Consider the following 14415-nt stretch of genomic DNA (forward strand, 5'->3'; position numbering starts at 1 on the left):
TCGTGAGATCAGGTTTTTCCAACCGGGACAACGAAACGGGTGCGGTGTGTTAGAAAACACGATAATATCCAACCTCCACCCGAAACGGCCCACTCCGCTGTCCTAAACAAACACACTGGGAAATGTGTCTGTCCAGTCAAAAAGGAGGTTCAGCTGTGCTGCTGCTGATTCGCTTAAAAGAGTGCCAATCAAATACTACAGCGTTACCAATTGGCTCAATGTGTCTTTACACCGCCCACCGTCGTCTTATATAAACTTAAGCTACATGCCTATGCCTTTTCTCGGTTTCTTGTGATCAGCCGTGTACCACCGCCGGAAAACCCACTCAGTCCGCTCTCTCCAGCTCATCCTGCTAAAATGGCCAAATCAAGAGTTTTCTTCGATATCACCAAAAACGCCTCTCCCATGGGCCGGATTGTGATTGAGGTAAACTGTCTCTGATCAAGTATATCCGGGAGCAATCACTGTCAGACACGCTGGTTAACGTTAGCCTGCGGACATTTAAAAACCGCTATGTTTGATCTTTGTCTTTTATTTTTTACGGACATTAAGTCCCTTTGGGCCTCTGCAAGTTTAACCCTGATTGCAGATGCTCACCTCTTAGCATGCACAATATGACGACAGCCGAGCTGTCACCAACGTTATAGCCTTGAATGGACCATGTGCACGTGTGTGCCGTGGCTTCGAGCCAGCGATAACGGGACTCTACGCAGATGTGGATTTATTCAGTTGTACAATGGGAGGATATTATTCTTATCTAAACGGGTAAAAGTTGATGTTTATCACAGAATCGGCCGTGTGATATTGAGATCTCGGCACAATCCGGTGTAGCTGACTGATATTCTCAGCTGCATCTGAGCAGTTATTATGAATCTCATTGCTTTTCTTACCTTATCTAGAATTAAGCGATTTTAAGAGCTAAACAATTAATCTAATTAAATGGCAGTCAAATCAACCGTTCGTTTGCCACACAATCCGGTAGAGCTAAACATTAGCTTTCATTGCGCTGAGGCCCACGAAAGGCCCGCGGTCCATGTTTGAGTCGTAGAGGCATGCTGCTCGGGCAGTAGTTAGCCATCACCGGCTAACTGGCTGAGCTAAAACTAACTGAACATACAGACTGTTAGCTGCGCTGTCCTTTGTTCTCACAAGCCCGGGAAACTCCTGCTGCTGTCTGTGAAAACTACTTAAACCCACAGACCTCTCTATTTTAATTTTAGTCTCAATGAATGGCGGTGGAAATGATTTATGCTGAAGTCCAACGTACACAAATGATACCAAATGTGCTGGTTAGCATGCTAGCCGCCGAAGCTAAATGCGCCGATGGTTGTGGAAAGTTCCATGGAGGGGGAGGGGGGTTGGTGGTGTATTTATTTGCGGATGTAGGCCGAAACAACCGCGATTCTTTTTTTTTTCTTTTTTTTTTTTTTTCTTCCCCCCCCCCCTCTTTTTATATATCCTTTGTGCCTAGAATGACTAGGCATGTTACATATAGCACAATATGTATGCGGAATGCACCGTTGTCAAATTAAAAGCTGCCAATGTGTTTGCTAAAACGTCCGTCCATTTTGTGCACCGTTTAAGCTGTGCCCCATTATGGGCGTTCCCGGTCCCGTTATAATATGGCCAAATATGAAGCCGAAGGTAAAAACATCGTTGTTTTATGTTCTGGTCAATTTTGATAGTTTCTGCTATTTTGCTTCCATAACATGTCTTTTTTTCAGACTAGTGGAAAGAAAACATCCGAAATGCACATTTAGTCGTTAACTACTTATTATTAAGTAAGTTAAAATGTTTAAACCATTCACCTGTAGTGTCTTGCAAACTATGAACTTTTACTCTTGAGCCAGAATTCTCCACTTCAGAAGCGCTTGCCTAACTTGCACCAAACTTTCCAGTTTAATTCCTAGAGGGTTTTGTTCATTCATAACCTGAAAACCATTTTATTTCTTAAACATGGCAACAATTGGCCACTTTTGTTTTATCAGGTCTGAACCTGGCTTTATTCATTGTTCAGATTGCCTTTACAGATGTACACAATATGGAATTTTATTTTAATTTCCAGGTCTTGATGTATGGAAAATTAGTTTACAAAACATTGGCCCCTATTCTGTTTTCTCATATATAACATTTAATATTTCTAAATACACATTGATCAAACGTGCAGTGTTTTAGTATTTGTCAAGCCTGTGAGCAACCAGAACACTTATTGACACTGCAACTATTTTAATGATTAAAATAATTGTTAGTTTCAGCGCTATAATTTTAATGTTAAATTATCCAAAGTATTAGCTCTATATTTTTAATGTTAAATTATCCAAAGTATTTATTCTGCTGATCAAATGTCCGTTTTCTATTTCTGGCCACGCTTGTGTGGTGGCCAATGTAATCGGACCTCCTGGGCGTCTCAAGCTGACAGCTCTTAAATTATGAAGGTGTGGTTTCTGTTCCTACTTAGCAGTTGGAAATCTGCAGAGCCGTTCTGAGATCGGCTTCAGTCTCACACCAGCTTGTCTGCTGCAGCGAACCCCCCTTCATACTTGCATGGTAGTGTCACTGCTGTCTGCGCAGGCCATGCAGATATCTCAGTGTGGTGCAATGCTGCAGTCTTGTTTCATCATGACACTGCACAATTACCACATAAGTAATTGGTTAACATGGTGTGTGTGTGTAATGGGCTGGAACTGCTGCCCAATCTATCGTCCACATGTTGTATAGAGTTGATGCTTGCATTTCTGTCACTTTAAAATGGCACTTTGTCGACATTGCCAAAGGATATATTGACTTGTTTGTTGCCAAAGACTTAGTTTGACATACCACATTCTTTCTGATTGGCCTGAAGTCTCTCATGAAATGGTCAGAATTTAGAAAAATTAGAAACTGTTAGTCCGTGAATGTTTTTCACTGCATATCTTTGATATTAACCTTGTGAGTTCATGGATGCCAAATATGTGATTGTACTTATGTAGTCTTTGGCTAAAGTGAGTTTTTCTAATCATGAATTGAGTTGGGGTATAAATGGTTGCAGTCTTAAGAGGCTCAATTTACTGATTTACAGTTGGAGTATAAGCTACTGATGTGCTACATTTTTTTCCTTCTGTGTAGTTGTAGAATTATACAATCTCTTCCTAAACAAAGTGCACAGTATCTGGTGAACCTAATCTGGTTTTGGCTCAGTGCCTAGATGGCAACAAACCAAATGCCTAGTTACTGATTTCACAACTTTTGCCTTCCTCTTAAAAGAATAACTTTTAACACATTATGCATGCAACGGAAATCTAGAATTTCCTTTTTGGACGTGTTCTCTGCGCTTATCTCAGCACAAATCTGAGGAATTATTCAAACCAAACTGTTTAGCCTTTTAAGTGAGTTTCTTACCAGACTATTAGTAGTATTTGGGCAAATGGGACTTTTCCCCCTATGTAGTTCATCATGTATCTCAGAAATTAGAGTAAAAGTATTTGATATTTACATTGATTATAATTGATTGTTTGATTTTCTACAGCTCCGTGGCGACGTGGTGCCCAAGACTGCTGAGAACTTCCGTGCTCTCTGCACCGGCGAGAAGGGCTTCGGCTACAAGGGCTCCATCTTCCACCGCATCATCCCCGGCTTCATGTGCCAGGTGACGCAGCCATGAAACAAAGTCTAACCTGTCGACATTATATTTTTCTTGCTTGGTTTTAAGAGGGCCAGGGCTGTTTGAATTATTTTGTCATTTGTAATCTGCACTATGCCTCGCCTGCCTGCTTTAGATGCTTAGTTGTATTTAAAATTTGAGAGGCATGGACTCAGCAAGTTTTGGATGATCACTTTCTTTCAACCTTTAATGAAAACGTTTTTTGATTAATCTGCAGATTATTTGTTCTATAAAATGTAAATGTAATGATGAACGCTTGTTACAATTCTATAGCCAAGGATAATGTCTTCCAATGCTGTCTGATACTCAGTTTGAGGTAAAACAGAAAAGCAGATAACTCACTATTGGCGAATTTCTTGAGTAAAACATTCATTTATCAAAAAGTTGTATTTTATATGAAAGTCATTTAAACTATACTTGCATTCTGTGTATTGACTGTCATGGTGAGTATTTTCTGCTGTCGGGGCAGGTCAAGTTTGGGTAGGTTTGCTGAACTCTAGTATTCATTTTTGTTCAACACACAGGGTGGTGACTTCACCAACCACAACGGAACTGGTGGAAAGTCCATCTACGGCAACAAGTTTGTTGACGAGAACTTCACCCTGAAGCACACTGGCCCTGGCATCATGTCCATGGCCAACGCCGGTCCAAACACCAATGGATCCCAGTTCTTCATCTGCACAGCCAAAACAGCATGGTAAGAGCAAACACTCCTGGTGTTGCCAGACTTTTATGATGGTTAAAGGCTGCAAGAAAAGTCACAAGATTAAGTGTTTGTTTTTGTGACTAATGGTTTAGAGCGAGAGCGCTGCAGCTCGAATGTTGGAATGTAATGCTATCGGGCAAAATCCGCACCGCCAATGTACGGCCACTAAAAGTTAGTTTTTGCCCCTGACTGGCTCAGATTGTTATTAGTGTCTGACTACATTGTAGAAAGGACCCTATAGAGAATTATTTTGACTTGATCCGGTTTGTTTTTAACAACAAAGTATCTCGAAGTTTTGTTCTGAAATCTCTTAAGAGGTGGCCTGTTGCCAAAGAACAGAAATGTGAGTTGGAGAGAAGTGCCAGAGTTTGTGTAGAGTACAGAAAGTGTAGCTCTAAAATGTCATCGCTAAATATTTAGCTGATTTCAACAATTTGGAGTCCTAAAACTCTTGATGTATCAGAATGAGATTTCTTTGAGTGAGGCAAAGGGTTAATGTATTTATCTGTATATTGCTTTGCATATGTTAGACACTTCTAAGGGAATTAAGCCTTTAATTTATGCAAAAAAAAGCACTTTTTAGTGGACATGTTGACTGTGGAATAGCCCAATAGAATGACATTGCAGCCTTTTACATTGTGTTGGACCAATTTCAAAAATAGTTTATCCTTTAGTAATTTCTTACCTATTTACATACAAAATTTCAATACAATTACTTTTGGACTTAACTACACTTTGCAGTGTTTTACATTTTTGGATGACAAGTGGGAAACAATCCTACGCAATCCAAACAAGCCTTTTCTTTTTTGAGAATGCAATGTGCCTTCATGGAGTATAGTTGACAGGAATTCTACCTCTGATAATCAGCATGTTGTGTATATTTTCACTAAAATATGCCACTTCCATTTGTTGGCCTAATTGTTAATGATTTGTTTGCCTGCAGGCTCGATGATAAGCATGTGGTGTTCGGGTCTGTGGTTGAGGGGCTGGATGTGGTGATGAAGATGGAGCAATATGGCTCCCAGGCTGGCAAAACCTCAGACAAGATCGCCATCGGCGACTGTGGGGTTCTCTGAGCTCGAGCACTTAACCCTTTCTGCTTGCCCTGTAGCCACACCCCTGTAGGCTCCGGCCCCCCCACCCACCCGCCCCACTCTGCCATTCAACATTCCTATTGATGGAGATTCAAATGATCCCCCTCCCCAGCCCTCTTTTTTTTTTTTTTTATTCTGTTAAAATCCTGTTGCTGCATTTGTGACTTTGCATTTGAAAGTTTCTTTTGCATTAATGTTTTTTTCCACAAAATCCCAACAGTTTTTTGTTAAGTCAAAAAATGAAAGTAAAACTGAAAAGATGCCTTGACCATTGAAACGTGTGTTTTTGTTTGAACTACATAGAATTCTTTGTAACCAATGTGTTTCCTCTACAGCTAGTTTTTATTCAGAATGGATTGTGTCAAAGCTCTATTGATCTGGTGTCAGCTGTTTAGATCTGACATGGTAGAAACGGCACCAGAGAATTCAATTTTGCCAGTGATTTTAAACTGTTGTAGAGGACAAGTCAGCGTAGTTCTTCAGTGACTCACTGAAGCAAATTGTTTTAAATATTTTACATTCAAAATACTGATGCAAGTGAATTAGAACAGAACATCACTAATAAAAGGGCAGAGGAAAATGTGTTGTCTCATCAGAAACTGCAGACTACTAATTCACAAAATGTAAATTGCATTAACACTAAGGATGTGATTAAAAAAATATAGTTTGCTAATTTGTAACTGTTGGTGCGAAGTAGCCAATTTGATAACTTCTCATGGCCAGACCAAATGAATGTCATCTTTATAAAAGTGAAGCTCTTCATACTAGCACATGACATGTTAAATGGCTACAGTTTATTACATTTAAAGCCACGCTTGTACTTTAAACAGAAATTCTTTATTTTCCACATAATCTGGTGTTTCATCTACACGATCACTCATACAAAAAGGAAAGTGCTCGTCATTCATGGCTATATACTTTATGTGTTGGAATTGGAACTGCTTTAATAATCATGATCAAAATATGCAGAATAATATAAACAGTCCCAATGTATACATTCCTGTACTCTGGCTATGAATGGATAATTTTTTTTGCAGTTTCTAATGTAGTAAACTTAGATGTGACAAAAGCTTCAAGTCTGAAAATGTTTGGTTAAGGTACCTTGAAAAATGCTACTCTTCAAAAGCAAAACTAGAAACTATCACAGCTTCAGAAATAACATTCAATCTTTGAAGCCTCCAGCAGAGGGAACTCTAGTGTTCAGGTCAGCAGTCTTTAATCCAATGACTTTCACATACATCAGTCCCTAGCAAAGTCTATCTCTTAAGGGGTCCTTGGCAGAAAAACAATTTAGAACCTCTATAATAAAGGAAATATTAAGTATTACTTAACCACATCTCATAATGTAAAATAAATATTACAGAAATGTACAGAAAAAACAAGCTCATGAAATCATAAACCAGTCCAGATATATTGTTCACCGTTTCTATAGTTATACTATCAGAAGTGTTTCTACTTAAGTTAAAGGTAAATTAGTATGAAAAGTACTTTAGTTTGACTGACTGATTAGACCTTTGCTCAGGGTGAAGGTGGGTGCTGCTCTGAACTCCATGAACCAAATAAATGATCACGGTGGAGTTAGTCCTGCCCAGCACAGGTGCAATATAAACAGGAACGCGAAGGAGCTGCCAATTAGTTTGTTCACACAGCTGAGAAGAGCTCCAATCAGCCATATCAAATCATCTGGGTTTACAGGAGTCTGAGGCTTTTATTAGATGTATGTCGATGTGACAGTGATGGAGGTTTTATTATAAGGTCTGCAGTGGCACAGGTAATAGTGTTTGATGTGTTTATATTATTTAAAGTTTTATTTACCAAATGTTATGTACAATTAATATTGGGTTTAGTATAATTACATTTAATGTTCACATATCAATCATTGATCAAAAACATTGCTGAAATTGGAAGTGGTACCAAATGAAGTACTCAGCCAAATGACCAATAACAATATTAGTTTTTGTTAGCCTCTCTGCTTGCACATTTCAGCTTCTTCCATTTTGAAAGCTATCTTTAATATGACTCAAACAGAATAACCGTCATACTCCTTTATTATATTAAACTATAGTAACTTTTATTGAGTAAAATGACAATAATGGAGAAAATATTAGTAACTTTGTACTGACGGACCTCAGTATGGGACCTTCTGATGACGTGTTCTTCTGTGACTCGTGGAGAAACAAGTTCATCGCTCACCGATGATATTTTCCTACGAACTGAAAGCTGCAGAGTTTATAAAGAGTGTCAGCAGCTCCTCTCTGCCGTCCTCCTCTTCTTCCCAGAATGCCTTGTTTTCCTCTGGCCCTGTCTCTGGCGGGGCTGACAAACACCCTGGCCTTTGGCTTTCCCTAACTCCGCCCGGCTGGCGGCGGTGCAGGACAGCCCCGCATCGCAGTCGCAGCGCCCCAGCTTCCTCCTCAGTTTGGTGGACCCCCGCAGCATACAGGCCTCCCCCTCCACCGGGATCCTCTGACACCGTTTACCGGTCAGATACCGCACACAGCACAGACCGGCCGCACAGTCACCGGACCGCACACAGCTGGACATCTCTGGAGCTGTAAGAGATGCACAGTTTATCACACGTGCTAATACAGAGCCTTTACTGCAGTGACAGTACTGATGCCACACTATAAACATACGCCACTACAAGTTAAAGCCCCGCATTGAAAACCTTACTTAAATAGAAATACTAATTCTACTCTGGAAATATTCCACAACAAGGAACAGTTTGTGTACTATATACTATTGTATACAGGGACGTGCGGTCAGGGGAGGCATCATGAAAAGTAAAAAAATAAATAACAATAAAATAAATATAAATGTATATTTGTTCACTGGTCTGCTATAACTGCATTTTTGGCGCGTGCCTGTTGCTATCTCTCTGTATGTCGCCAATATAATGTTTACAGACACTTTTATTATGCATCCTGACTTTCCATAGTCCAGTTAATGTATGTAATGTATATGTGTAACATATTTAGTCTTGCTGATGTGACATAAAACCACAGTGAAAAAACACCAGGTGAGGCAACTGAAGAGGACGTGAGTCTACAGGTTCCTGTAGCTGCTGTTCTTCTACTAGAGATGGTAACAACAAGCTACTGCTAGCTAACGTCAGAGTCACGTGCACTGTAGCGCCGTTTAGTTTCTTTCTCCGACTGACCGCCAAAAATGGAAGATTTTACAAGTAAATGTGATCGGACCAAGAGAAAACCAATATTTAAATTAAAAACTAAATGTTGACCTTAAATAAAATATTCTTCAGTTAATAGTGCAGTCTGTATTAAAATTAATCAAAGCCTCAGACTAAAAACGCTATGGAGGGTGCAGAGCAAATACATGTACCTCTCTTAGCCGCTATAAATGTAACGTTCGTTTTTGGCCAGATGTGTGTGCGTGTGCGCGTGTGTGTGCGCGCGCGCGTGTGTGTGTATAAAGAATGCTGATATGAAAAATAACCAGTAGCCAATGTTCATGCTGCCAAGAAAATGGTGAATAAGCTACTCAGTTATAATAATAATAATAATAATAATAATAATAATACATTGTATTTATAAAGCGCACTTTTCATTTGAATAAACAAAACTCAAAGTGCTACAGAGTTGGGTTCATATATTTGTAAATCTGACTGAAAGAGTCAGTGCCTCCCCAGCCACGAACCTCACCGCACGTCATTCATTGTATAGGATGTTTTTGGATTGATATTACTGCTGCATTGCAATGCACTCTGGGACTCGTAGTTGACTTCCAATCACTCACATTTAGTCCTGTTGAAGCCATCGGTGTTGAGCCCGTCTGTCTCTCTGTCCACCTGTCTGTCCACCTGTCTGTCCACCTGTTTGTCCACCGGTCTGTCCACCGGTCTGTCCACCGGTCTGTCCTGTGGCATTGGTCTCCTCTGAGCTCTGTTGTTGCAGCCTCCCCTCTGATACATGGAGAGATCAAAGATAGACCATTAAAAACACTGACAGAGAAAGTTCATTCTAGTTTCTAATTAAACTTTCCAACAGTTTATAAAAGTAGCCTGCTGCTGATACTATTAGTAGTTTGACAAAATACTAATTTGATAATGATAGAAGTCCTGCATGAAAACGTACAAAAGTTTTAGCATCAAAATACACTTGAAGTACCAAAAGGAAAAGTTTTCATTATGCAGAATGGCCCATTTCAGAAAAAAATATATTATATTGTTGGATTAAAATGATTGTTCATCACCTTAATGTTGCAGCCGGTAAAGGTGGAGCTCATTGTAATGACTTTATATACGGCTTGGAAGTTTAATATATAATAATACATCATTTATAAGTTGATCGATACATTGTGTTAATAATCTGAATCTGTAAAGTAACTAAAGCTGTCAGATGAATGTAGTGAAGTAAAAGTACAACATTTACCTCTAAAATGTAGGGGATAACAAGAATTAAGGGGCATAAAATATAAATTTAAAGTACAAGTACCTCCAATGTGTACTTCTACAGTACTTGAGTAAATGTACTGTACTTTAATTATTACATGAGTGACATTAACAAACATGTCTGTCACTGACCGGAGGTACGTAGCAGTCAGGTGTAGAACATGGAGGTGTTTGTCCTCTGTTGGAGTTGAACGTCGTCTCCGTCCGGCGGCGTACAGGACGTTCCGACGGGTCACCATGGGAACGATCCTGATAGACAAGGTCAGAGTGATGTCACAGTTGATATAAGTACTACATTTATGTCAGAAATGAACATTACATCTAACTGAATATGCTGCTGTCACTATCCATAAACCTGGCTGGTATATTTGATACTATAATTAATAATTAAATAATATGGAATTGATACTACTACTAGTTAAGTTATACTACCACTACTGATATTACTACTGATTATATTATCACTAGTACTTAATCAAAACTACTGCGATTGTTGCTATTGTTACTAATTCTACTATCAAGGTTATTACTATAACCACAACTACTATTGCTACTAATAATATTATTCTACTACTATAGCTGCTTATGGATGGATTACTGAACACGCCTACTGGGAACAGGTCCAGGGGCCAAAAGTGTCAGGGGCCCCTGGGCCTTCACTAAAAGACTCACAACGACTATGAAAAGGGGAAAAATATACACAGAGATAAAAAATAACTCCAAAGAGACACAAGATGACTACAAAGAGTCTCATAAAAACTAAAAACGACTACAAAGAGACACAGAATTACCTCAAAGAGAAGCCAAACGACTACTAAGAGACTGAAAATGACTACAAAGAGAAGCAAGACGACTAAACAGAGACACATAATGACCACATAGAGACATGAAACGACTACAAAGGTGAAACCACAGACAAAAAATAAACTACAAGAAAATCAAAACAATTGCAAAATGACACAAAACAATTCCAAAGAGATGCAAACTAACTACAAAGAGACACAAACGATCACAATGAGAGACAAAACCACAGAGAGATGCATAAGAGACACAAAACACGACCACCAGACATACAATCCCCACAAAGAGAGGTCTAACAACTATGAAGTCTGTGTGTTGCTCCTATGCAGCAGAGTGCTGGGGCCTGCTGTCTGTGCCTAGGGGCCATTGTCTCATAATCCACCCGTGCTGCTACTTCTGATGACACTATGCTAATACACTCGTACTATAACATTAAGTACAATAAGTTCCTGATTCAAAATGTAAAAATACCACGGGTGGCAGAGCTGCTGTAAACACACTGCTGAGTAGCACACACACAGTACGTGTCCTCATAAGATATTTCAGTGATATAATAATGTGAAAGGTACATTAAGTACATGCTGCTTGTTTTAAACTGCTGTTGGTAAGGAAGAAGTAAATACATCTCAAATCCAGGCCTGTCTTTACTCATTGAGCTCACACAGTTCACTGTATAATCACATGCAGGAATCTAGTTCTAATATTATAATAATTCAATAAGATATTAACAACATAAACTACAGATATAAATTCACTCAACAGGAGAACAATTGGTCCAAAATTTCCATAGAAAGTTACTGATATGAAACTGCAAATTAATTTAAAACAATGTGATTGTTGCTAATTAATGGATTTAACTTGCTAACTGAAGAGTCTTTTAGGGAGCACACAGTATGTCAGCTGAGCAAGTAATAATGTGAGAATAAGGTTTCTTACAATGAACCAAACCTGGGGTTTGAGACCCCGACTAGGTCCCACAATAAATTAGAGTTTTTGCCTTTTCTGTGTTAAACACTGGTTACTTTAACCTCTTCAGACTTTTAGAAATCCTTCACATGAAACAATAAACAAAAGAGTAATCACTCTTTCATTGACCTCACAGATAATAGTTTAAATGCAGAAGTTCTTTCAATTAAATTCTTCTGGAAATCAAAAGTTGCTCAAAAAGTAAACACAACTAATACCTGTCTCAGTAATTATTATATAATTAGTACCAATTTATTTGTAAAAAACTTCTGAGGAAATAATCTGGACTTTTTGTTACCGCTTCATACCTGCACAGGAATATTAAGCTATAATGTATATTATGACAACCAACAAGATGAAAAACCTTCCAGAGAATTAGAGACATGTGTTTTCACTTCACTTACTTTAAAGTTTCACTGAACTGAGATGATTCTGTATTTAAATTATGGTTGAAACTAACAGGTATAATCATGACATAAACAGAATACTGTCTTGATTCATTTATTCATATGTAAAACATTAAACAAAAAATTCTCAGATGATTTTGAACTTATATTATTATATTAAATTATATTAATATAATTATATAGTTTTTTTTAAACAATAATAAAACCCACGCTGTCAGATAAACTTAGTTGAGTCAAAATGAAAAATAGAAAGTTTTCAAAATGGAAGCGAAACCTCAGAACTGATCTGAAACAAGAAAAGTCGCCGTATTTTGGAATATAATATTTTTAGCTTAATAAAAAAAATAGCTTGTAAAAAAATTGAAATGTAACTTCATTTGATCATTTTACAACAGTAACTAGCGTAACATCGCCGATGGGATTCACATATTGTTGAACGTTCAAAACATATAAGCATTTTACCAAGTTATGGTACTGGTAACTTATATGATCTGAGTTTGTCGGCCATGATCGGTTGTTTATGTGATTCGCTTTAAATGTTTTGGCTGCAAGGAATTGTGGGACGACATTATCTCGTTTCCTTTTGTAAAGGATGGTCCAATGTATCTTATGCTGCAGGAGATAACAAAGGAAGCATTGAAGCTTCTGTCCTTAACAATTAGAGAATTCGATCATGGCTGACATTTAGGTCCTTCCGGGTCATTTCACTCAGTTAGGAACCTTCCTAAGCAAAAAAGACGATTCGACCGGACCCCCGTTCTCAGATGGATGAAGTGCATGATCTGCCTCTGACACATGCTGCAGTAGAAGTATAAATACTACAGTAAAGTATTTTTTTCTTACCGGCAGCTCGGAGCTCTGTTGCATCGTCTCTTTGGAGGATCTGATGGTGTTGGAGTCCAGAGCCAGACCATATACCAGAGACACACACAGCACGCTACGCCACATCCACATCTTCTGAACGATTAATCAATCAATCCTCGATCAACTATCGATCACTGGATCCTCCTTTTATTTTCCTTCTCTCACTCTGAAGGCTCAGAACCAGCAGAAACCTTTTGAACAAGCTTCTTTTAAACGGCAGATTTGATAAAATGTACCCAAATGTACAAATCTCTACTTCTACTCTTTCGTTTACAGCTTTAAAATTTGACTTTTCTCAGGTTGTTTTTGTTATTTTATTTTTGCAAGCAACTCTGCTGTCTTCTGGTCTAATAATTGAGCTGTTTTTTTTAGAAGAATTTGTTCAAATCCTTCCAGAGTCTTTTCTAACCTCCTCACAATAAAAATAAAATATCCCTGCTGCTGTCAAATAGTTTGAGAGATCAGTTCTCTGTGATTCTGTCAATAACTACTGAATTCAAATATCTCTTCTCTGCTTTTTAGTTTTAACATTATTTCAGTTATTGATTTCTTTCAGACTAAAATCAGCTCTACTTTGTTGTGTTAATAAATGCCAGTATTTTGCCTGATCCTCTCTGCTCCGTCTGTTTCCTCCTTCAGGTACATTTGTTTTTTATACCCCTGCCCCCCCCTGTGATCCGTCCTGTCTCTCAGAAGTTTTGAAGGTGCGTTTGAAGTTTGACCGCATCAGTCAGTAGAGACAGCGCTTCCTTCCTGGAAGCCTCAGGTGAGGGCGGGACGTTTGATATGTGACACCGCAGAGACCACAGAGAGATGAAAACACCTGGAGACACCAGACAGGTATAGCTGTCTGAGGAGTGTGTGTGTGTGGTGTGTGTGTGTGTGTGTGTGTGGGGTATTACTTTATGTGGTTTAAATGTTGGGATAAAGACTCATTAGAGCTGAAGCAGTCTCCGTCAGGCGGGCGGATGTGTGAGTGTTTACAGGTGATTAAAGCTGATTAACATTTTCAGATGAGGACACCAAACAGGTGAAGAGTCCCCTCAGTGTCTCAGAGTCTCTGAACACACAAATCCAACACAATTGTTCTTCCAATAAAGAGAAGTTTCAATTATGTGTTTTTATTTATACTTTATTTAAACAGCAGGGTCCCATTAAAGGGCCTACAAAATGATATTTTGTCATATATGACATTCGTCATTGTGCCATATATATATTTTTAATATTGATGTATTCGTAATAAATCACGATCATAACAGCATAAAAATGACTTCCGCTAACAACAATCGATCACTGCGCCGAGAGCATCCACTTTGGCAATGTCCGGGCGATGACGTCACAAGTAGAATACAGCTGCCGCCAGTGTTCGTCTGCGTTACAGTCGCAAAGACTGCTGTCCATTATTACGAGAAAGAACGGACAACAATCGATCGTCAAGGATAATTATGAAGCGATGTGTTGTATGGGGATGTGGGGCCGTCTCCAAATCTAGCTTTCTGTGGCCAAAAGATGATAAAATGTCGCGT

The 14415-nt window shown here is 38.8% G+C and overlaps 1 protein-coding gene across 1 annotated transcript; it reads left to right on the forward strand.

Moving 5' to 3' along the window:
* The first annotated feature begins 268 nt into the window (after positions 1-268).
* Positions 269-6433, forward strand: ppiaa (peptidylprolyl isomerase Aa (cyclophilin A)). The gene is made up of 4 exons (XM_029439237.1): positions 269-426; positions 3506-3625; positions 4165-4337; positions 5290-6433. Exons 1-4 carry the CDS (start codon positions 358-360, stop codon positions 5420-5422), a joined length of 495 nt encoding a protein of 164 aa, XP_029295097.1. The 5' UTR covers positions 269-357; the 3' UTR covers positions 5423-6433.
* The last annotated feature ends 7982 nt before the right edge of the window (positions 6434-14415 follow it).

The sequence above is a fragment of the Cottoperca gobio genome, chromosome 9 (assembly GCF_900634415.1).
Source record: "Cottoperca gobio chromosome 9, fCotGob3.1, whole genome shotgun sequence".
NCBI classification, from domain to species: Eukaryota; Metazoa; Chordata; class Actinopteri; order Perciformes; family Bovichtidae; genus Cottoperca; species Cottoperca gobio.

Coding starts and splice junctions, on each gene's coding strand:
- ppiaa (XM_029439237.1), top strand. CDS start 358: ATGGCCAAATCAAGAGTTTTCTTCGATATCACCAAAAACGCCTCTCCC. Junction 427..3,505: donor TGGGCCGGATTGTGATTGAG/GTAAACTGTCTC, acceptor GATTTTCTACAG/CTCCGTGGCGACGTGGTGCC. Junction 4,338..5,289: donor TGCACAGCCAAAACAGCATG/GTAAGAGCAAAC, acceptor GTTTGCCTGCAG/GCTCGATGATAAGCATGTGG.